Source organism: Hylobates moloch, unplaced genomic scaffold, assembly GCF_009828535.3.
Source record: "Hylobates moloch isolate HMO894 unplaced genomic scaffold, HMol_V3 SCAFFOLD_3, whole genome shotgun sequence".
NCBI lineage: Eukaryota > Metazoa > Chordata > Mammalia > Primates > Hylobatidae > Hylobates > Hylobates moloch.
Genome location: NW_026652278.1, coordinates 105,164,055 through 105,185,823, shown reverse-complemented (window position 1 = coordinate 105,185,823; position 21,769 = coordinate 105,164,055). Strand labels below are relative to the sequence as shown.

Genomic DNA, 21,769 nt, shown 5'->3' with positions numbered 1-21,769 from the left:
TGTTGCCCAGGCTGGAGTGCAGTGGCGTGATCTCGGCTCACTGCAAGCTCCGCCTCCCGGGTTCACGCCATTCTCCTGCCTCAGCCTCCCGAGTAGCTGGGACTACAGGCGCCCGCCACCACGCCCGGCTAATTTTTTGTATTTTTAGTAGAGACGGGGTTTCACCGTGTTAGCCAGGATAGTCTCTATCTCCTGACCTCGTGATCCGCCTGCCTCGGCCTCCCAAAGTGCTGGGATTACAGGCTTGAGCCACCGCGCCCGGCTGGATTTTTAACTCTTTGAGGACGATGGCAGAGTCCTGCAAAAGAAGATGATAATTTTATAATATAAATCCTCACGTTCGCTATCCTCTGGCAGCCACAGCTCAGCTCTACTCTGCGAAATACGGCACTCTCTTTACTGACTACTGCTTCTCTCGGCACCCGTACTTCCGCAAGGACGCCGTCAGAGGCTGGGCGCGCCCCAAACATCCCCACGCCGGGCCCCTATGCGCCCCTACTCTCTGAAAACGGGAACTACAAGTGCTGCCGGAAGACTTTTGCGCGTGCGCATAGATAACTAGGCCAAGGAACTGATGGGCGTGCGGGGGGGGGGGGGTAAGAAGGGCGATAGATGATAGAGTGGACCGCAAGAAAAAGGACGGAGAGTTAATTAGACTTCGCCCAACCTGTGCGACCCTATAGGCCGCTTGTAACTTACTCCGTTCGACTCCCAAAATACAGGGTCAAGTACTGCGGCCTTCAGCCCTTTCCGTCTCCGGATCCTGATAGTCTTGGTTACTCTCGCGTCATAGGATGAGCGACAATGTTTTCCGGTCCCAGTTGAGAAAGACGGACCCGGGGGCAGTGCGCGCGCCACCGACGTCACAGGCGAGGTGGTTCCGGGGGGGCTGGGCATCGGAGAGCGCGGCCGGCTGAGAGACTCGAAGCCAAGGAAGAATTTGATTGGCAATTTGAAAGCGGAGGTTTTCAGCTCGGACGGAGGTGGGCGGGCCACGTTTTGGGTCCTCATCTGGTGAGGTCCCGCGTTAATGACGTCACATTCTTTCGCGGGAGAAATTCGAAAGTGGATTTTGTGCAATTTGACAGGTGAGGTGAAGTGTTTCTCGGGATTTCCTAGGAATGACTTGAGCGATTTGGGGCGAAGGGATGAAAGACTCTGCTCCGTAAGAAGAGAACCGGGAAGGATGCTGTTTGGAACCAGGATTGGGTTGGTCGCAGTCACAGCTACTCGGACTGCTTGTAGTAAGTGGTGCCTCTCCACTGTTTTTCCCAGGCCCTGCTTTGCAATTTCGAGTACGTATGAGGACCAAAGAGGGCTTTGCTGTTTGTATTTAGGACTGAGAAAGGATCAAGTCTCCATTGTCATTTGGTGACACAGGATTATGGTTATTAGAATCTTGGCAAATGAGATATGGGTTTCCTTTGTTTATTTGGACTGGATGGTTTCTTAACAATGTTGAGTTCGTGATTCCAAAACTTTGTTATCCAAACTATTTAGAGATTCAGGTTTAGGTTCGAAAAATACTCCTTGTTTAAAAACAAAAGGAAAAATATCTTGTAATTAAATGAATAATGGCTCATACTTTACTGAGAACACCGAGTTTTATGTATATATATATTGTGTCTGTACATATAGTAGCACAATGTATATGTATATATATGTGTGTATGTACGTATATCTGTGTGTATGTATGTATGTATATAATTATCACAGAACATCTGGGGTCTTTAAAAACTTCTTTGGAGATTAATCTTTCACCTGTTAGAAGTCGGTCAACAGGTGAATTGTCTGGTAGACGTGGACAGATGAACACTTGGAAAAAACTCTTTTATCTTTGCATCTCACTTAAATATGTATGATGCTGTTGTCTAAAATAATTTTTTCTGATTAATGCTAAGATAAGAAAGGGTGTTGACTTTCTATGAATAAGTATTAGAGCTCTTCTAAATTTTAAAAGATCCAATTAGCTTTTTTTTTGAGGTTTTCTCCTACAATCGAATTTAACCATCCTTTAAGAGTTTCAGTCTTCTCAGTTCTTTTTAAACTGTACATTCCAGAAGTAATATCTCAATTTAGGAAAATAATGGAGAATTTATCTTGCAATTGCGAAATAGCATATAAGTAATCCTAAATTAGTAAATACTGGGTTCCTAATCTGTAAATTGTAATAATACTTATTCTTCAGGATTATGAGACTGATAAATACTATATGTAAAGTATCTCGTCCAATTCCTGCCTGATACATAGCATGTAATAAGTAAATAGTTATATATAATTACACACAATAATCATATAATTATATATTATATAATACAGTAATATAGTTATATAATTACATAATAATTGTAATGTATATAATTAACATAATATAATGTATATAATGTAGTTTATAATATAGCACTTTGGGAGGCTGGGAGGATTGCTTGAGCCCAGGAGTTTGAGGCCGCAGCGAGCTATGATTGCAACACTGCACTCCAGCCTAGGTGACAGAGTGAGACCCTGTCTCTATAAAAGAAAAAGAAAAGTTAAAAAGCAAACAAAAACAAAACCTCCAAATAAAGCATTTAACAGTCTCTAGCATATGGTAGCACTGAATAAATAAATGGTAGCTATTAAACAGATCTGATATTAATAACTGCCACATGCCCAGCACTGTGTCTGTACCATATATTCTCATCTATGTACACAGCATATCTAGCCCAGGAGTGTTTTTCTTGATCTCTCTTTTATCTTCTTGGCATTCTTAGGCATCAGCAATTTATGTACGCTGGAGGGGAGGGAGATAGGATGTGGAAGTTGTATTTCTTTTTTTTTTTTTTGAGATGGAGTCTCGCTCTGTTGCCCAGGCTGGAGTGCAGTGGCGTGATCTCTGCTTACTGCAACCTCCGCTTCCCGGGTTCAAGCAATTCTCCTGCCTCAGCCTCCTGAGTAGCTGGGACTACAGGCGCATGCCAGCATGCCCAGCTAATTTTTGTATTTTTAGTAGAGACGGGGTTTCACTATGTTGGACAGGCTGGTCTCAAGCGCTTGACCTCATGATCCACCCGCCATGGCCTCCCAAAGTGCTGGGATTACAGGCGTGAGTCACCACACCCGGCCAGGAGTTATATTTCTGAAAGGCAATCCTTCTGTAGGTTTGGTTTCTGTCCTGTGACCTGTGTCAGGAAGCAAGTATGCGTATCTCATTTGCGTATCCCTTACCTATTGTTTCTCCAGATCACCTTGATTAGTCAAGGGAAGATGCCAGTCACTTTCTTGCACTTCACCACCCCGCCCGCCCCGCCCTTTTATTTTTTTTTGAGACAGAGTTTTGCTCTTGTCGCCCAGGCTGGAGTGCAGTGGCATGATCTCGGCTCACTGCAGCCTCCGCCTCCTGGGTTCAAGTGATTCTTCTGCCTCAGCCTCCCAAGTAGCTGGGATTATAGGCACGCACCACCACACCTGGCTAATTTTTGTATTTTTAGTAGAGACGGGGATTTCACCATGTTGGCCAGGCTGGTCTCGAACTCCTGACCTCAGGTGATCCGCCTGTCTCGGCCTCCCAAAGTGCTGGGATGACAGGTGCTGGGAGCCAACGTGCCCGGCCTGCAGTTCTTGTTTGGGAAGACCTTCACTGGCCTTCCCTTGACTAATAGTTATTTCAGCTTACAGCTTAGACTTTACTTCCTTGAAGAAGCCTTGTTTGATGATCCACACCAAGCTGGGTGCCCCTCCTGTGCTTATTCCTGCCTTATTTTATTAAAATTACTGTTTATCACCCCGCCATACTGAAATTCCTTGAGATGGAGGATGAAGTTTCCATTTAAATACTTTAGCGTAATATCTGGCACAATAGTAAGTACTGAATAAATATATGTAACTTATAAATAATATGTAAGTGGCATATTTTATATGTGTAAAAGAGGGACTGAACTCAAATCACAAATTACAGCTTTATTGAATCCTTCTAGGTCTTTTAGGTCTGTATTCTCAAACTTGAGTGTCCATCAGCATCATTTGGAGGGCTTCTTAAAACACAGACTGCTGGGCCCCCAACCCCAGACTTTCTGAGTTAATAGATCATTTCTTACTAGTTCCCAGATGATGCTGTTGGTCCAGGGGTCACATCTTTAGAAACACCTTAGGGGAAAAAAAAGAAAGTATGTTTCTTTGGCATTTCTATTTACTTCTTCACTGATCACCATCAGTGATTTTAGATTTCCAAATTTGCCCACAAAAACAGTTTTATTCAATAGCATAACAACTACAGTAACTGTTGCATCAGTGTTGGAAAGATTTTTCCTTGCAGAGGTACTATATAATTGGTCCTAGATACTGTGGTGTATTGATGCTAAGAGATGAAAGGAAAAATTTAAAACACAGGGGGCCATCTTGTGGTGACTGTAGCAATTCAGAAAACTTTAAAAATTGAATTTGCGCTATAGGGAACCAAACATGTGGAGGACAAATTCGTGTTTTCTGATACATATTATGCATCTGGAAAAATGTTTGCAGACTACAAATTAGTTTATGTGTTTTACTTAGTTTTTGCTTTGCTTGTGAAAAAATTCTTGTTTCACAGCATAGTATCACTTTTACTGTGTCCTCAGTGACAGATAATTACACCTCTGTTTCCCTTGGTAGTTAGGTAATCTTGGAACTCTTTGATTCATGTCTGTGGTCGGGAGTTTATTGAGAAAAATTATATTTGATATTTTTTAAAAATCAGGGTTGAAATTTTATGTCATTTTTAATTTTAGGTGGTATAAATAGTTGAATATTTCCTATTTTCTGGACCCAGCTGGTTTATAACTTCAGAAGAAATAATGGAAAGCCAAGAATTTATTGTAAGTTTTACCATTTTTCACAATTTGGTGAAATTCCCTTCCTCTCTCTCTTTCTTCCTTCTTTCTTTTAAAGGCGTTTCACAAATGTCTTGCTGTGTTGCCAGATTTAGCAAAAACAAAACAAAAAACAGGCTACTCAGTTAAATTTGAATTTCGAATAAACAATGCATACCTTTTTTAGCATTAGGATCCCAAATATTGCACAGTATTTTATCTGGTAACCCTATCTGTTACCTACTATTCATATTTGTTACACAAAATCATCAGTTTTCAGCCTTTTGGCTAAGATCAAGTATTAGACAAAGTCCTTTGTAACATAATCTTTGAAAGTGTGAGACTGGGAAACAATTTCTTTCTCTTGAAGAACTGGCACGCCTCTTCTGTAGAGATCAGCGGTTCTCACACTATTTGGTCTCGAGACTCTTTAACACTTTAGAAAATGATTGACCCCAACTAACTTGTGTATATAGGGTCTTACGTCTATTGATGTTTTTCATACTGAAGTTAAAGCAGAAATGTAAAAAGTATTTATGATTTGGCTTAATGGAAGACAACTGGATTCTCATATTTGTTTCTTCTACATTCAGGTTGCAATTGAATCTTACAATATTGCATATACATAATCCTGGGAAACTTCATTCTGCACCCCTGAAGGAGTGAGGATGAAAAGACAGCATCATGAAAATAGTTTTGACCTCACAGATACTTGTAAAGGTCTTGGAGACCTCCAGGAGTCTCTGGACCAAACTTTGAGAACTGCACAGATTATTAGTACTGTGTAATCCAGTAATTTTTTTCCCTTCCCACTGATGACTAGGGAGCTCAAATTACTTTCAATGCTCATTTATCTTTTTTGTTTCTTCCTTGGATTTCTCCTCTCCTTTCTTCCTTCCCCTGCCATTTCCTCCCCTATTCCCTCCCTCTCCTTCTCTCTCTCCTTTCCTTCCCTTTTTTATTTCATTTAATTAATGTTTAATGTTATTGTTATGCTATCTGTGCTTTTGTTTTTAAAATTTTAAAAATTGATATGGGTGTATGTGCCTTTTTTTGATGAAAGGTGCCTTAAATATATTTTGTATGTAGGAAGGATATATAAAATATGTAACGTTGAATATATATAAATGGAAACCATTTCTTTTGTATTTTTGGAAATAAGGTCCTCTATACTCATCAAAAGATGAAGAAGTCAAAAGTGTGGCAAGATGGAATTCTGAAGATCACTCACTTAGGAAACAAAGTGAGTACAAAGCAGTTGACTACAGGGTGCAAGAGCAAGGTTCTCGATTTTTGATTGAATATTTAAAAAACTGTACATGATAAAATGTCAGATATAACCATACACTGAAATGATATGAAAACAGATTTTCAATTGATCCCCATATCACAGTGGTTAATTTGTGCGTTATAAAAATAGTTCATTAATAGGTAGAATGAATAAGATCTGTTATCCAGTAGCACAGTACAGTAACTATTGTTATTTATTTTTATTTTTTTTGAGACAGAGTCTTACTCTGTCACCCAGGCTGGAGTGCAGTGGCCCGATCTCGGCTCACTGCAAACTCTGCCTCCCAGGTTCAAACGATTCTCCTGCCTCAGCCTCCCAAGTAGCTGGGACTACATGTATCCGACACCACGCCTGACTAATTTTTTTGTATTTTTAGTAGAGATGGCGTTTCACCATGTTGCCCAGGCTGGTCTCGAACTCCTGACCTCAGGTGATCTGCCTGCCTCAGCCTCCCAAAGTGCTGGGATTACAAGAGTGAGCCACTGCGCCCGGCTGAGTGACTATTGTTAATAATAATTTTTTGTGTGTTTTTAAAATAACTCCAAGAGTGGAATTGGAATGCTCCTAACATAAATGATAAGGCCAGGCATCATGGCTCATACCTGTAATCCCACCACGTTGGGAGGCTGAGGCAGGAAGATTGCTTGAAACCTGGAGTTCTAGACCAGCCTGGGCAGCAAAGCAAGACTCTGTCTCTACAAAAAAAATAAAAGTAAATAAAAAAGTTTTTAAAAAGTTATAAACTGCTTATTATATGCTAGGCATAATGCTTTAAAAGTATCAACTTACTTAGTCTGCATAACTCTCCTACTAGTTAGGTATTCTTTTAATCTTTATTTTACCAAAGATGAAACTAGGGTACAGAGAGATGGAGTAGCTTGCCCAAGGGTCAAAGCTGGAAGGTGGAGGAGCCACATATGAACCTAGGCTTTTTGTCCCCAGGGCCCATGTCCTAACCATTCTCCATTCTACTGTGTCTCTTTTTTTTTTTTTTTTTTTTTTTGGCCAGAATCTCACTCTGTTGCCCAGGTTGGAGTACAGTGGCATGATCTCGGCTCATTGCAGCCTCCGCCTCCCACGTTCAAGCAGTTCTGCCTCAGTCCCCCAAGTAGCTGGGACTACAGGTGCCACCTCTACGCCCGGCTAATTTTTTGTATTTTTAGTAGAGATGGGGTTTTGCCATGTTGGTCAAGCTGGTCTTGAACTCCTGACCTCAGGTGATCCAAATATTACTGATTTTAAAAAAGAACTTTATTACATTTGAGTCACTAATTTTATATAGGACACATTGACAATGTCTGTGGCCTCCTGAATGAAGCCCCTACTCCTTAGTCTAGCAATTAAAGATAACCATATTCTGTTTTTTTTTTTTTTTTTTTGAGATGGATTTTTGCTCTTGTCGCCCAGGCTGGGGTGCAGTGGCGCGATCTCGGCTCACTGAAGCCTCTGCCTCCCAGGGTCAGGTGATTCTCCTGCCTCAGCCTCCTGAGTAGTTGAGATTACAGGCACTTGCAACCAAGCTCAGCTACTTTTTGTATTTTTAATAGACACAGAGTTTCACCATGTTGGTCAGGCTGGTCTTGAACTCCTGACTTCAGGTAATCCACCTGCCTAGGCCTCCCAAAGTGCTGGGATTACAGGTGTGAGCCACTGTGCCTGGCCCATATTCTGTTTTTATTTTACTTATCTGTCATTGTGACATTATCACTGAGGGAAGCTTTTTAGTAGAGAAAAAGCTATCTACTATTTCTTTTTTTTTGTTTTGTTTTGTTTTGTTTTTGAGATTGAGTTTTGCTCTTGTTGCCCAGGCTGGAGTGCAATGGTACAATCTCGGCTCACCTCAACCTCCACCTCCACCACCACCTCCCAGGTTCAAGCGATTCTCCTGCCTCAGCCTCCCAAGTAGCTGGGATTATAGGCATGTGCCACTACACCTGGCTAATTTTGTGTTTTTAGTAGAGATGGGGGTTTCTCCATGTTGGTCTGGCCGGTCTCGAACTCCCGAGCTCAGGTGATCCACCCGCCTCAGCTTCCCAAAGTGCTGGGATTACAGGCGTGAGCCACTGCGCCTGGCCTGAGCCACTGCACCTGGCCCTACTATTTCTTAATATTTAATTTGTTAAAACAGCAAATTTTTAAAATTTTGCCTTAAGCCTTCAAGTTCAATTTATGTAGTCCTATTAAATTTGTAAACCTAGTTAAGTTAAACAGTTACTTTCTGTAGGGTTTTAGCTTAATGTTCAAGCAACTTAAGTTGAAAAAACTAAGTGCTTTTTTTTTTTTTCTTTTTTTAGACAGAGTCTTGCTCTGTTGCCCAGGCTGGAGTGCAGTGGCACAGTCTTGGCTCACTACAACCTCTGCATCCAAGGTTCAAGTGATTATCCTGCCTCAGCCTCCTGAGTAGCTGGGATTACAAGCGCTCACCACCATGCCCAGCTAATTTTTGTGTTTTTAGTAGAGATGGGGTTTTACCATGTTGGCCAGGCTGGTCTCGAACTCCTGACCTCAAGTGATCCGCCCACCTCAGCCTCCTAAAGTGCTGGTATTACAGGTGTGAGCCACTGTGCCCGGCAAAAGTAGCTTTTTAAAATTAAAAATAACACGCTTATTTTATTAGTTTTTTTTGTTTGTTTGTCTTTTGAGACAGAACTAACTCTGTCACTCAGGCTGGAGTACAGTGGTGCAATCTCTGCTCTCTGCAACCTCCACCTCCTAGGCTCAAGTGATCCTCCCACCTCAGCATCCCAAGTAGCTGGAACCACAGGCACACACCACCTCACCTGGCAATTTTTACATTTTTTGTAGAGACAGGGTTTCACCATGTTGGCCAGGCTGGTCTCAGACTCCTGAGCTGAAGCCATCTGCCCGCCTTGGCCTCCCAAAGTATTGGGATTACAGGCATAAGCCACCGTGCCTGGCTCAAATATTTTAAATATCGGATTACCTAATGTCAAATTGGCCAGTAACTAAAATCTATTCATGATCATAATTCAAAAGTATTGATATTTTTGGTTTGAATTACTTCATTATGTCTATATCCAGTTCTAAATGTTTCAGGAGTTACAAGGTACTTTCACGTTGAGTAAAAAACTTGTTACCCAAGTAAACTGGAGTTATCATATCAATGAACTGAGGCTGCTAATAAGATTTTGGATTGAAATTTGAGACCCAGGGCTATAGATAATCAGGATGACTTGAACACCATCACCAAGGGACGTGTCGAACCTTGTGTTTAATTGTAGTAACAACAGGATCTCCAATTCTATGCTCTTTAAAGGTGGTGGTCTCATAGTTGATATCGCTATGTTCAAGTCATGTGATTAATTCTTCTAATTTAAATAGATGAATATTCAGGTCTTTGCATATCCATATGTTTTTTTAAATATGTAAACTAATTCATTCAGTGTCTGATGCTATTCTATATAACTTTTTGTTTTATATTCTGCCTTTTTCTTTAGATCCAGTGTCTTTAAAATCTTGTAGATATTTAAAAGCCATCTGATTGGATTCTGCATATCCTTTGTGTTGTCTTCTAGTTCCAAATTATTATGGTCATGCTAGTGCTATTATCCAACTTTATCTTCAACTATAGCATACATTTGTTGAGTGCCCATTATATATCTCACACAAATAGGTTATAGGAAAACAAGATAAATTCAATTAGTCCCTGAAAGTTTCTGTGTTCCAGGCAAGTTAATTATCTCATTGTTTCCTAAATAACGCCCTCAATCTTAGATGCAGGCTATTGCTTATATTCTTCTCTTGCTAGTTATGCCTTTTCTCTATCTAAATTCTGTCAAAGTTATTCATCTTCCACTGAATAAGTCATCAACCAACAAACATTACTGGTAGACAGTGGGAAAAGTCAAATAAGATAGGTGGATGCAGAGTAGAAGAGCAGTTAGCATCAAATGTCAAGTAGACCTCAGTTTCAATTCTGGCTCTTTGCTTATTAGATGTATAATTTTGGGGGAATACTCTCAGTGCCTCTGTTCTTTCTTTGTAAAATGGGGAAAATGATGCTTCATAAAGTTGTCTTAAGGATTAAAATAAGAAACACGTAAAGACCTTAACAAAGTACCTGCCACATCCTGAGCACACAATGAATGGTAGTTTGTTATTATAATTCTTGTCTTCAAGGGACTTTTATCTAATTTTTGACCAAGGGCATAAGGATCATAATATGTTTGTTTAGGATTCTATGAGATTACAAGGTAGAGACATTTAGATCTGTCTCTGGTTCAGAGAAGTCTTTCCAGATGAAGCATATATATGTATATTTTGTTCTATTTTGTAAACAAAATTGCCAAGTTAGGGGGAAGGGAGCTGAAGATTGTATCCTAGTCCCAACAACATGAATGTATGAAATGATACGAAATGTGGGGAACTATAAGCATTTAAATATAGCTGAAATGAAGGCCCCATATTGGGAAATGATGCAGTATAAAGCTAAAGTGGTAGACAGGAACCATGTCATGAAGAATTTTGTATGCTGAGCCCTAGGAGCTAATGAAGAATTATGAGAAGAAGAGTGACATATCATATTTGTATTTTATTTTATTTTATTTTTTTGAGACGAAGTCTTGCTCTGTCACCCAGGCTGGAGTGCAGTGGCACAATCTTGGCTCACTACAGCCTCTGCCTCCTGGGCACAAGTGATTCTTGGGCCTCAGCCTCCTGAGTAGCTGGGATTACAAGCATGTGCCACCACACCTGGCTAATTTTTGTATTTTTAGTAGAGACGTATTTCACCATGTTGGCCAGGTTGGTCTCAAACTCCCGACCTCAGATGATCCACCTGCCTCGGCCTCTTAAAGTGCTGGGATTACAGACGTGAGCCACCGTGCCCAGCCATATTTGTATTTTTAAAAAGATTGGTTTGGCAGCAGTGTAAAAGTTGTGTAGGATGAAAGATTGGATTTCAGAGACTTACAGTAGAGGCTGTAGAATAATCTAGACAAAAAGTAATGGAGGTCTGACCAAGCAGGCATTAGCAATGGCAATAGAGAAAAAGAATGATTATAGAGAAATTATGAAAGCATAGCCTCTTAGATCTTGGATATAGAAGGTGAGAGGAGGATCCAGAATGACTTTTAGGTTTATGTATTTATTTCCCAAAATGAAATATTTCAAAAAGAAAAATAAGTGAATGAAAACAATCAAGATTTTTAGTTCCATTCTGAACATAGTAAATTTGAGGCTGGGCGCGGTGGCTCATGCCTGTAATCCTAGTACTTTGGGAGGCTGAGGTGGGCAGATCTCTTGAGGTCAGGAGTTTGAGACCAGGCCAGCCTGGTTAACGTGGTGAAACCCCGTCTCTACTAAAAATATAAAAATTAGCCAGGCATGGTAGCGGGTGCCTGTAATTCCAGCTACTCAAGAGATTGAGGCCTGAGAATCGCTTGAATCTGGGAGGTGGAGGTTGCAGTGATCTGAGATCATGCCACTGCACTCTAGCTTGGGCGATAGAGCAAGACTCAGTCTCAAAAAAAGAAAAAAAAATAAAAATAAAATAAATAAATAAATTTGAAGTATCATAGAAACACTCATGTAATTCGCTGTAGAGACCCAGACCTCTGGAAGGAGTTCCTGACTACTAGTATAGATTGGAAGTCCTTGGCTTTTAGATGGTATTTGAAACTATTGGAGTGGATTCATTTGTTCAACAAATATTTTTTGAGCATCCGAGTGAGTTACACACTGTTCTAAGAAATACAGCAGGGAGCAAAACAAATAAATCCCTGACTTCGTGGAAATAACATGGAGGAGACAGACCACTAAATTAAATGCATATGTATGTCTAGTGAAAGGCAATAACAAGGACATTAGTGTGGTTGGAACGGAGTGAGCAAGGGCGAGAATGGAGATAAAGGGGATTATATAAGCCTCACTGGCTATGGAAAGAACTTTTGTTATTCTTAAGAGCTGTAGAGAAATGGGAATGATTTGAGCAGGAGCATAGCATGATCTGATTTATATGGATGATAGTGCTCAGGGAGGGTGTATCAAATTAAAAGAATAGAGGGACAAGAATACCATTTTTTTAACAGCTTCATTGAAATATAATTCACACTTCACACACTTTTCGATTCACCCATTCAGTGATTTTTAGTATTTTCACAGTTTTGCAACCATTATCACAATTTAAATTTGGCATATTTTTGTCACCACCAAAAGAAATCTCATACTCATTGGCAGTTACTACTCAGTACACAGCCCCCAGCCCTACGCAAACACAAATCTACTTACTGTCTCTATAGATTAACCTATTCTGGACACTTTGCGTCAATGAAATTATATAATAAGTAGTCTTTTGTGAGTAAGTCTTATTTAGCATAATATTTTCAGGGTTATTCCATGTTGAAGCATGTATCTTCATATATATTTTATTTTTTATTGCCATATAACTTTTTTTTTGAGACGGAGTTTCGCTCTTGTTGCCCAGGCTGGAGTGCAATGGTGTGATCTCAGCTCACCACAACATCCACCTCCCCGGTTCAAGTGATTCTCCTGCCTCAGCCTCCTGAGTAGCTGGGATTACAGGCATGTGCAAGCAAGGCTGGCTAATTTTGCATTTTTAGTAGAGACGGGGTTTCTCTGTGTTGGTCAAGCTGGTTTCAAACTCCTGACCTCAGGTGATCTGCCCGCCTCAGCCTCCCAAAGTGCTGGGATTACAGGTGTGAGCCACCGTGCCTGGCATGATTTTCTTTTTTTAAATAGACAGGGTCTTGCTGTGTCGCCCAGGCTGGATTGCAGTGGTGCAATCATAGTTCACTGTAGCCTCAAACTCTTAGGCTCAAACAATCCTTCCGCCTTAGCTTCCGAAGTAGTTGTGACTACTTAGGCTTGCACCACCATGTCTGGCTAATAACAAAAATTTTTTAGAGATAGAGTCTTGCTTCGTTCCCTGGATTGATCTTGAACTTCTGGTCTCAGATAATCCTTGCGTCTCAGCCTGCAGAGTACCTGGAGTAGCTGGGATTACACCACGAGCCGTGTACCGAGCCCAATATGTCATGTTTTATTTATCCATTCATAATACAGATATATGTTGATATATATTTGGGTTACTTCAAGTTTTTGGCTATTATGAATAATGCTGCTATGAGCATTAATGTGCAAGTTTTTGTATAGACATATGTTTTTATTTCTCTTGGGTATATATCTAGGAGTGGAATTGTTGGGTCATGTGGGAACTTTATGTTTAATCTTTCAAGGAATTGCCAAACTGTTTTCCAAACTGATGGAAACACCAATATTAAAGGGGCTAGTGGAAAAATTGCTGTGGAAAAATTGCTATTAAAAAGGGCTACAGACATAAGGGAAAAGCTAGAAAATGGTAATCACCTTAGCATCCTTTTTTCTCCCCTTATCCCTCATATTTAACAAGTTTTATTCATTATACTTCATAAATAATTGTCTTATCCTCCCGAATGTCAGTATCTTATTTTAAGTGCTAATCATCTCCTTCATCCTGTTTACCATCCCATTGCAATAATCTCTTAAAATGATCTTGTCTCCTGTTTGTCCCCTTTAATGTGTTTCAGTTATAATTTCTTCTCAATTTTTTTTTTTTTTAAATTGAGATGGAGTCTCGCTCTGTTGCCCAGGCTGGAATGCGGTGGCGCGATCTCGGCTCACTGCAACCCCTGTCACCTGGGTTGAAGCAATTCTCCTGCCTCAGCTTGTATTTTTAGTAGAGACGGGGTTTTGCCATGTTGGTCAGGCTGGTCTGGAACTCCTGACCTCAGGTGATCCACCTGCTTCGGCCTCCCAAAGTATTGGGATTATAGGCGTGAGCCACCATGCCCAGCCTCTTCCCAGTTTCATTCTAATATCCTCCTGGTAGGAATTAAGTTCTTGAATTTCTTTTTTTTTTTTTTTTTTTTTTGAGCAGCAGCAAGATTTATTGCAAAGAGCGAAAGAACAAAGCTTCCACAGCGTGGAAGGTGACCCGAGCGGGTTGCCCGAATTTCTTTTATGAATGTCTTTACTCTCTTATACAGACTGATGCGTAGTAAACATTCAAAATAGATGCATTTTCAAATCCAAGTTCAACAAATGTAATCCTTTCATTATATGATTACTTATCTAACAATAATTTATTTCCTCTTGAAGAAGTTTAAGAAAAGCATAATTGTGTTGTTCCTTTTTAACATTTATTTTGTTTTCATACAGGCAATTTTATTTGATGACAAAGGAGCATGTTTGGAGAGTCTGTTTCTTAAATGCCTTGAGGTATTTTAGTGCGTTTATCTTATTTTTTAGTTATTATTTAAAAATCTCTTTACCTCCTTTATGAATATTGTTATTGTAGTCATAATATTAATACTAATAATTATAGTTAGTATTTGTTGAACATTATAGCTAGACTTTGTGCTAAAACCTTTTAGATATTGTTTCCTTTAATCTCTACAACTGATTTTTTATAATCTAAAAAAAAACCTGATTTTTATAGATTAGGAGTGCAGTGCAGAAAGGTTAAGTAACTTGCTCATGTTCATAGAGTTACAGTGGTAGGAAGGCTGAGATTTGATCCCAGGAGGTGATTCTAGAGTCTAATTCTACTACATGATTTTTTCATAGGCAGAGGTCTACTGTGGGAAATTTTTTGTGACATATTCTCATTTGAGTATAATATTCTCTCACCTAAAAACAGAACTACCATTCAATCCAGGAGTACTATAACTGGGTATATACTCAAAGGAATATAAGTTGTTCTGCCATAAAGACACGTGTGTGTATGTTCATTGTAGCACTATTCATGATAGCAAAGACATGGAATCAGCCTAAATGCCTATCAGTGATAGACTGGATAAAGAAAATGAGATACAAATACACCATGAAATATTATACAGCCATAAAAAGGAATGAGATCATGTTCTTTTGCAGGAATATGGATGGAGGTGGAGGGCATTATCCTTAGCAAACTAATGCAGGAACATAGAAAACCAAATATTACATGTTCTCACATGTAAGTGGGAGCTAAATGATGAGAACGCATGGACAAAGGGGGACAACAGACACTGGGGCCTACTGGAGGACGGAAAGAGGGTAGGAGGAGGAAGAGGATCAGGAAAAATAATGGGTACTAGACTTAATACTTGGGTGATGAAATAATCTGTATAATAAACCACCATGACACGGGTTTATTTATGTAACAAACCTGCACATGTACCCCTGAACTTAAAAGTTAAAAATAAATACATAAATAAAGTATTCTCTCAAATACGTAGTTCGTGTTTTTCCTCTCAAAGAGGAAAAAGCATGGAAAGAGAACTAAAGGCATATTTTAGTGAAGAATTAGGATATTAAAGTTGGTCATTCTGGGTTCATTTCCCAGTTCTAAATACTTCCTGGCCCACCTAAACTCTCTATGTCTAACTTCTCTGCTGTAAAATGTAGATCACAGACAGATTTTACAGGGTCGGTCTGAAGGTTAGAAATAATTTCTGTAAAATGCCTAGCAGTTTTAGTAGTACAGTGATTCTTTTTTTTTTTTTTTTTTTTGAGATGGAGTCTCCCTCTGTTGCCCAGGCTGGAGTGTGGTGGCATAATCTCGGCTCACTGCAGCCTCTGCCTCTTGGGTTCAAGCGATTCTCCTTCCTCAGCCTCCCGAGTAGCTGAGATTACAGGCGTGTGCCACCATGCCCAGCTAATTTTTTGTATTTTTAGTAGAGATGGGGTTTCATCATGTTGGCCAGGCTGGTCTTGAACTCCTGACCTCAAGTGATCCACGTGCCTTGGCCTCCAAAAGTGCTGGGATTACACGCGTGAGCCACCGCACCTGGCCTAGTACAGTGATTCTAAATGTGTTAAAATGCATACTGTGATGATGATGATGTTGATTTTTGGCCATAGTATTCATTTTGAAATTTTACATGACATCAGTAGTGGTTATGGTACTTTTATATATTTTTAAAAGGGTCTAGGAGAATCAGTATCTTAGTATATGGTCTGATTGGTGGTAACTACTATTATTTCATCTTAAAAATCATTTCAGGCCGGGCGTGGTAGCTCACACCTGTAATCCCAGCACTTTGGGAGGCCGAGGCGGGTGGATCACCTGAGGTCAGGAGTTCAAGACCAGCCTGACCAACATGGAGAAACCCCTTCTCTACTAAAAATACAAAAAATTAGCTGGACGTGGTGGTGCATGCCTGCAATCCCAGCTGCTCGAGAGGCTGAGGTAGGAGAACTGCTTGAACCCGGGAGGTGGAGGTTCAGTGAGCCGAGATCGCGCTATTGCACTCCAGACTGGGCAACAAGAGCGAAACTCCATCTCAAAAAAAAAAAAAAAATCATTTCATTAGTAAAATATTAATCTGATACAGATTTTGTGTATTTTCAAATTCGGCTGATAATTTTTTTTTTTTTTTTTGAGATGGAGTTTTGCTCTTGTTGCCCAGGCTAGAGTGCAATGGCGCGATCTCACCTCACCACAACCTCTGCCTCCCGGGTTCAAGTGATTCTCCTGTCTCAGCCTCCCGAGTGGCTGGGATTACAGGCATGCGCCACCACACCCAGCTAATTTGTTTTGTATTTTTAGTAGAGACGGCGTTTCACTATGTTATTCAGGCTGGTCTCAAACTCCCAACCTCAGGTGATCCGCCCACCTCGGCCTCCCAAAGTGCTGGGATTACAGGTCTGCGTAATCCTGCGTCTGGCGATAATCTTATTTTTATGCTGCAGTCAGAGGTGGTGGCAAGTACTACATTTGCTCATTAACATGATTAAAATGCATTTTTGGAATATGATTAAGCAACTGTAATGATTTATAATAATGTTTAATTTATGATAATTATGAGTATCTTATTCATTTAAAGATATATAGTTGGTAATAACTCTGATTTTTGAAAAGTTACACTTAGTTGTATGGATTCTAAGTGAACTGCTTGAGAGGGGGCATTTTTTTCTTGTTTGTCTTTGTATCCCTAGCATGTAACAAGGGGCCTTATATAGGTCCCCAGTACGTAATATTTATTTACTAATTTAATTTTGTTTTTAGAGACATCGTCTCACTCTGTCATCCAGGTTGGAGTATTGTAGTGTGATCATAGCTTACTACAGCCTCAAACTCCTGGGCTCAAGGGATCCTTCCACCTTAGCCTTTCAAGTAGCTGAGACTATAGGAACATGCCACCACGCCTGGCTAATTTTTTTTTTTTTCTTTTTGAGACAGGGTCTCACTCTGTCACCTAGGCTAGAGAGCAGTGGTGTGAAAACTGCTCACTGCAGCCTTGACCTCCTAGTCTCAAATCATCCTCCCACCTCATCCCCCCAAATAGCTGGGACTACAGGTGCATGCCACCATGCATGGCTGATTTTTTAAAAAGTTTTTTGTAGAGACAGGGTCTTGCTATGTCGACTAGGGTGGTCTTGACCTCCTGGCTTCAAGCAATCCCCCTCTCTTGGTGTCCGTAGTGCTGGGATTACAGGCATAAGCCATCCCATCCAGCCCATGCTAATTTAAAATAAACATTTTTTGTAGAGACAGGATCTCAATATTTTGCCCAGGCTGGTCTCATACTCTTGGCCTCAATCAATCCTCTTGCCTTGGTCTCCCAAAGTCTTGTGATTACAGGTGTGAGCTACCACACCTAGCTTTAATATGTGTTGTTGAATAAACAAATTAGAGAAATTTTAAAATTATATTATTGTCCTTTTTTGTGCTTATTGATAGTTAATGAGTACATAATAATAAATAATTGAAGACTTTAATTACTGATTTATTCGTTCAACACCTATTTATTGAACACCTATTGTGTCTTAGTGCTAGTGAGCATCCTGGAATACATACATAGCTAATCGAATAATTAGATGTATGTTATTTTGACATTTATTCTTTCAGGTGAAACCTGGAGATGACTTAGAAAGTGATCGATACTTAATCACAGTTGAAGAAGTTAAAGTTGCTGGAGCCATAGGTGTTGTTAAGCAGAATGTCAATAAAGAAGCACCAGACTTAAATTCAAGGACATTTATATCCTCTGGCCGATCTCTTGGATGTCAGCCCTCTGGCTTAAAAAGGAAGTTTACTGTAAGTTTTGCTGTGGAAAATAATACATCAAAATATATTTATAAAATTTTCTCAAAAAGTAGTGAATTTGGAAGTTACTGTACTCTGACATTCAAAGGGCACTTCATAGTATACTTAGGTAGAAAGGAAATAAACCCTACTTTGAAAAATCTTATTTTAAATGAATGTACTTTAACAAACTTTAAATCTGAATTATTACTTTACCTTAGGCAAACCAGAAACAATCCTTTTCCTTTTTTTTTTCTTAGCCAGTTCATTTCACATTTTCTTAATGGGTAATGGTACAGCTAACATTTATTTTAATATTTTCAGGGTTTTCAAGGACCACGTCAGGTTCCAAAGAAAATGGTTATTACGGAAAGTGGTGAATCAGCTGCATCACATGAGGCTAAGAAAACTGGCCCTACTATTTTTTCTCCATTCTACAGCATGCCTCCTTTGTTTCCTACTGTTGGCAAGAAAGATACAAATAATATACTGGCAGACCCTGAGAACATTGTGGCTTACAAGAACAGAGAGAGAAACGCCATGGATTTTTCTTCAGTTTTTTCTCCATCCTTCCAGATTAACCCAGGAGTGCTGTGTGAAGAAAATTATTTTTGCTCTCCTGTCAGTTCTGGAAATAAGCTTTCAGACTCTTTACTGACCAATGAGCCTGTGAAAAGAGATAGTTTGGCATCTCACTATTCAGGAGTTTCACAAAACATCAGAAGCAAAGCACAGATATTAGCTCTTCTGAAGTCTGAATCATCTAGTTCATGTGAGGAACTAAATTCTGAGATGACAGAGCATTTTCCTCAAAAACAACCACAAGGAAGTTTAAAAATTGCTACTAAACCAAAGTACCTAATTCAACAGGAAAAGTGTGCTGAGATGAAGAGCACAGAAAATTTATATTACCAGCATCAATCAGAAAGTACCATGAGAAATAAAAGCCGGTGGGCCGTGTATTTATCCTCACAGAGTTCACCTATACATTCTTCTACTGTGGATGGGAATGATACAGAAAGGAAACCCAAGGCCCAGGAAGATGATATAAATTCTAATTTGAAAGACCTTTCATTACAAAAAAATATACAGTTCTTTGAAACATGTGCTGAAGAGGGGAAAAAGTATAATGTAGACAAGTCAGTCGGTAATGATCAATCCTGGAATCAGGAAGTAAAATTAGAAATTCGTTCATTCAATGAAAGCAACAGCTTACAGGTTACTTGTAGCAGTGCAGAAAATGATGGTACATTATCAGAATCTGACATTCAAGAAGATAATAAAATACCTTTTAATCAAAATGACAAGGGGTACTTTAAAGGATCAGTTCTCATGAAAGAAAATGCTCAGGAGATAAATACATGTGGAACACCGGAAAAGGAGTATGAACAATCGGAGTCATCTCTGCCAGAACTGAAACGTCTCCAAATTGAATCTAGTAATAATTCTAGGATCTCTGATGATATTACAGACATGATTTCTGAAAGTAAAATGGATAATGAAAGTCTTAATAGTATTCATGAATCTCTGAGTAATGTAACACAACCATTTTTGGAGGTAACTTTTAATCTGAACAATTTTGAGACCAGTGACACTGAGGAGGAATCACAGGAAAACAACAAAATTTCCCAGGATTCAGAGAGTTGGGTAAAGGACATTTTGGTTAATGATAGCAATTCGTGTTTTCAAAAGAGGTCTGAGAATACAAACTGTGAAGAGATTGAGGGTGAACATTTGCCATTCTTAACATCTGTTAGTGACAAACCTACAGTGACATTTCCTGTTAAAGAGACTCTGCCATCACAGTTTTGTGATAAAACTTATGTGGGTTTTGACATGGGAATTTGTAAAACTGAAAACATGGGAAAAGAAATAGAGGAGTATAGTGACACATTGAGCAATTTTGAATCTTTCAAGTGGACTGATGCTGTATACATAGATAATAAAGAAGATGCTAATAAACCTATTCAAGAAGTCAGAATTAACTATGATTTTGCTTTACCCCCGAATAAATCTAAAGGTATAAACATGAATTTACATATTCCTCATAATCAAAATCAGATTGCTGAAAACAGTGATCTATTTTCAGAAGATGCTCAACCTCAGCCTTTTATTTTGGGAAGTGACTTAGACAAAAATGATGAACATGTTTTACCCTCAACTTCTAGTAGTGACAACAGTGTCCAACTATTAAATACCAATCAGAATCACTTTGAATGTATTGCACTTGATAAATCAAATACCCACATTTCCAATTCTTTGTTTTACCCACTGGGAAAAAACCATCTTATTTCCAAAGACACAGAAGCACATATATCTGAACCTGAAGATTTGGGAAAGATTAGAAGTCCACCCCCTGACCATGTTGAGGTTGAAACTGCCAGAGAAGGCAAACAATACTGGAATCCTAGAAATTCTTCAGAACTTTCTGGATTAGTAAATACCATTTCTATTTTAAAGTCACTGTCTGAACACAGTACTGCTTTAGACAGCTTGGAAATATTGAAAAAGAAAAATACTGTCTTTCAGCAAGGAACTCAACAGACCTATGAGCCAGATAGCAGTCCTGAAGGTTAGAATTGCATGTCTATTTTGGATTGTTTTCTTTATAGGTCTTTGAGCTATAAAGAAAGAAGATATTAGCTCTGGGTGCTACATTAAAGAATTACATAGTGTTTAAATAGGTAATACATGTACTTGGTAAAACCAATATTAATAGAGAATAGTAGCAATGAAAAGTTCCCATCCAACCACATCCCTTAGTCTACTCTTCAGAATTAGCTAGTTTTCTTCTAGAACATCCTTCCATAAACTATGCGTATATAAGCATATCTTGGCACATTTAAGTGAATATATGTCAAAAAATGTTCATATATATGTACATATGTGTGTGTATATGTCAAGCTATTTTTTTTTTTTTTTGGAGACAGTCTCACTGTGTCACCTAGGCTGGAGTGACTCACTGCAGCCTTTGCCTTCCAAGTAGTTGAGCTTACAGGCATGCACCACCATGCTTAGCTAATTAAATCTATTCTTATTCATTTTTGGACAGGTACTAGGGAATAATTTTTTTTAAAAAGTGAGTTCATATTGATACTGCTAATTCCAATCCTATACCACAGAGTTCTTTTCCTCTTTCCTCCGTTCCATAATTGTGTCTTTCTTTTTTTTTTTTTAAGACAGTTTCACTCTTGTCGCCCAAGCTGGAGTGCAATGGCGCGATCTTGGCTCACTGCAACCTCCACCTCCTGAGTTCAAGCGATTCTTCTGCCTCAGTCTCCTGAGTAGCTGGAATTACAGGCGTCGACCACCACGCCCAGCTAATTGTTTTGTATTTTTAGTAGTGACGGGGTTTCACTATGTTGGCCAGGCTGGTCTTGAACTCCTGACCTCGTGATCCACCCACCTCGGCCTCCCAAAGTGTTGGGATTACAGGCGTGAGCCACCACTACTGGCCCATAATTGTATTTCTTTTTTTTTTGTTTTTTGAGACAGAGTTTCGCTCTGTCTCCCAGGCTGGAGTGCAGTGGCGCGATCTTGGCTCACTGCAAGCTCTGCCTCACGGGTTCAAGTGATTCTCCTGCCTCAGCCTCCCCAGTAGCTGGAATTACAGGCACCTGCCACCAT

The 21,769-nt window shown here is 39.6% G+C and overlaps 2 protein-coding genes across 9 annotated transcripts in view; one reads left to right on the top strand and one right to left on the bottom strand.

The window, feature by feature from the left end:
- LARP7 (La ribonucleoprotein 7, transcriptional regulator) overlaps positions 1-839 on the bottom strand; it is a 21,915-nt gene extending 21,076 nt beyond the window's left edge. For 2 of the 5 annotated variants that reach the window (XM_032145636.3, XM_032145619.2), the window contains exon 1: positions 700-839. The gene's annotated coding sequence lies outside the window, so the exon portion shown is untranslated. Of the gene's footprint in view, positions 1-197; positions 299-338; positions 475-699 lie in introns of those variants that run through there. The other 3 variants (XM_058436644.1, XM_032145643.3, XM_032145626.2) reach the window with 3 other exon arrangements.
- A 56-nt stretch (positions 840-895) lies between these two features.
- The window catches only part of ZGRF1 (zinc finger GRF-type containing 1), a 101,500-nt gene continuing 80,626 nt past the window's right edge, over positions 896-21,769 (top strand). Inside the window, exons 1-6 of one of the 4 annotated variants that reach the window (XM_058436643.1) lie at positions 896-1,088; positions 4,743-4,829; positions 5,986-6,066; positions 14,293-14,352; positions 17,966-18,154; positions 18,467-20,714. In XM_058436643.1, the coding sequence (XP_058292626.1) occupies positions 4,809-4,829; positions 5,986-6,066; positions 14,293-14,352; positions 17,966-18,154; positions 18,467-20,714 (2,599 nt within the window). In that variant the 5' untranslated portion in view covers positions 896-1,088; positions 4,743-4,808. Of the gene's footprint in view, positions 1,245-4,742; positions 4,830-5,985; positions 6,067-14,292; positions 14,353-17,965; positions 18,155-18,466; positions 20,715-21,769 lie in introns of all 4 variants that reach the window. The other 3 variants (XM_032145604.2, XM_032145568.2, XM_032145593.2) reach the window with 3 other exon arrangements.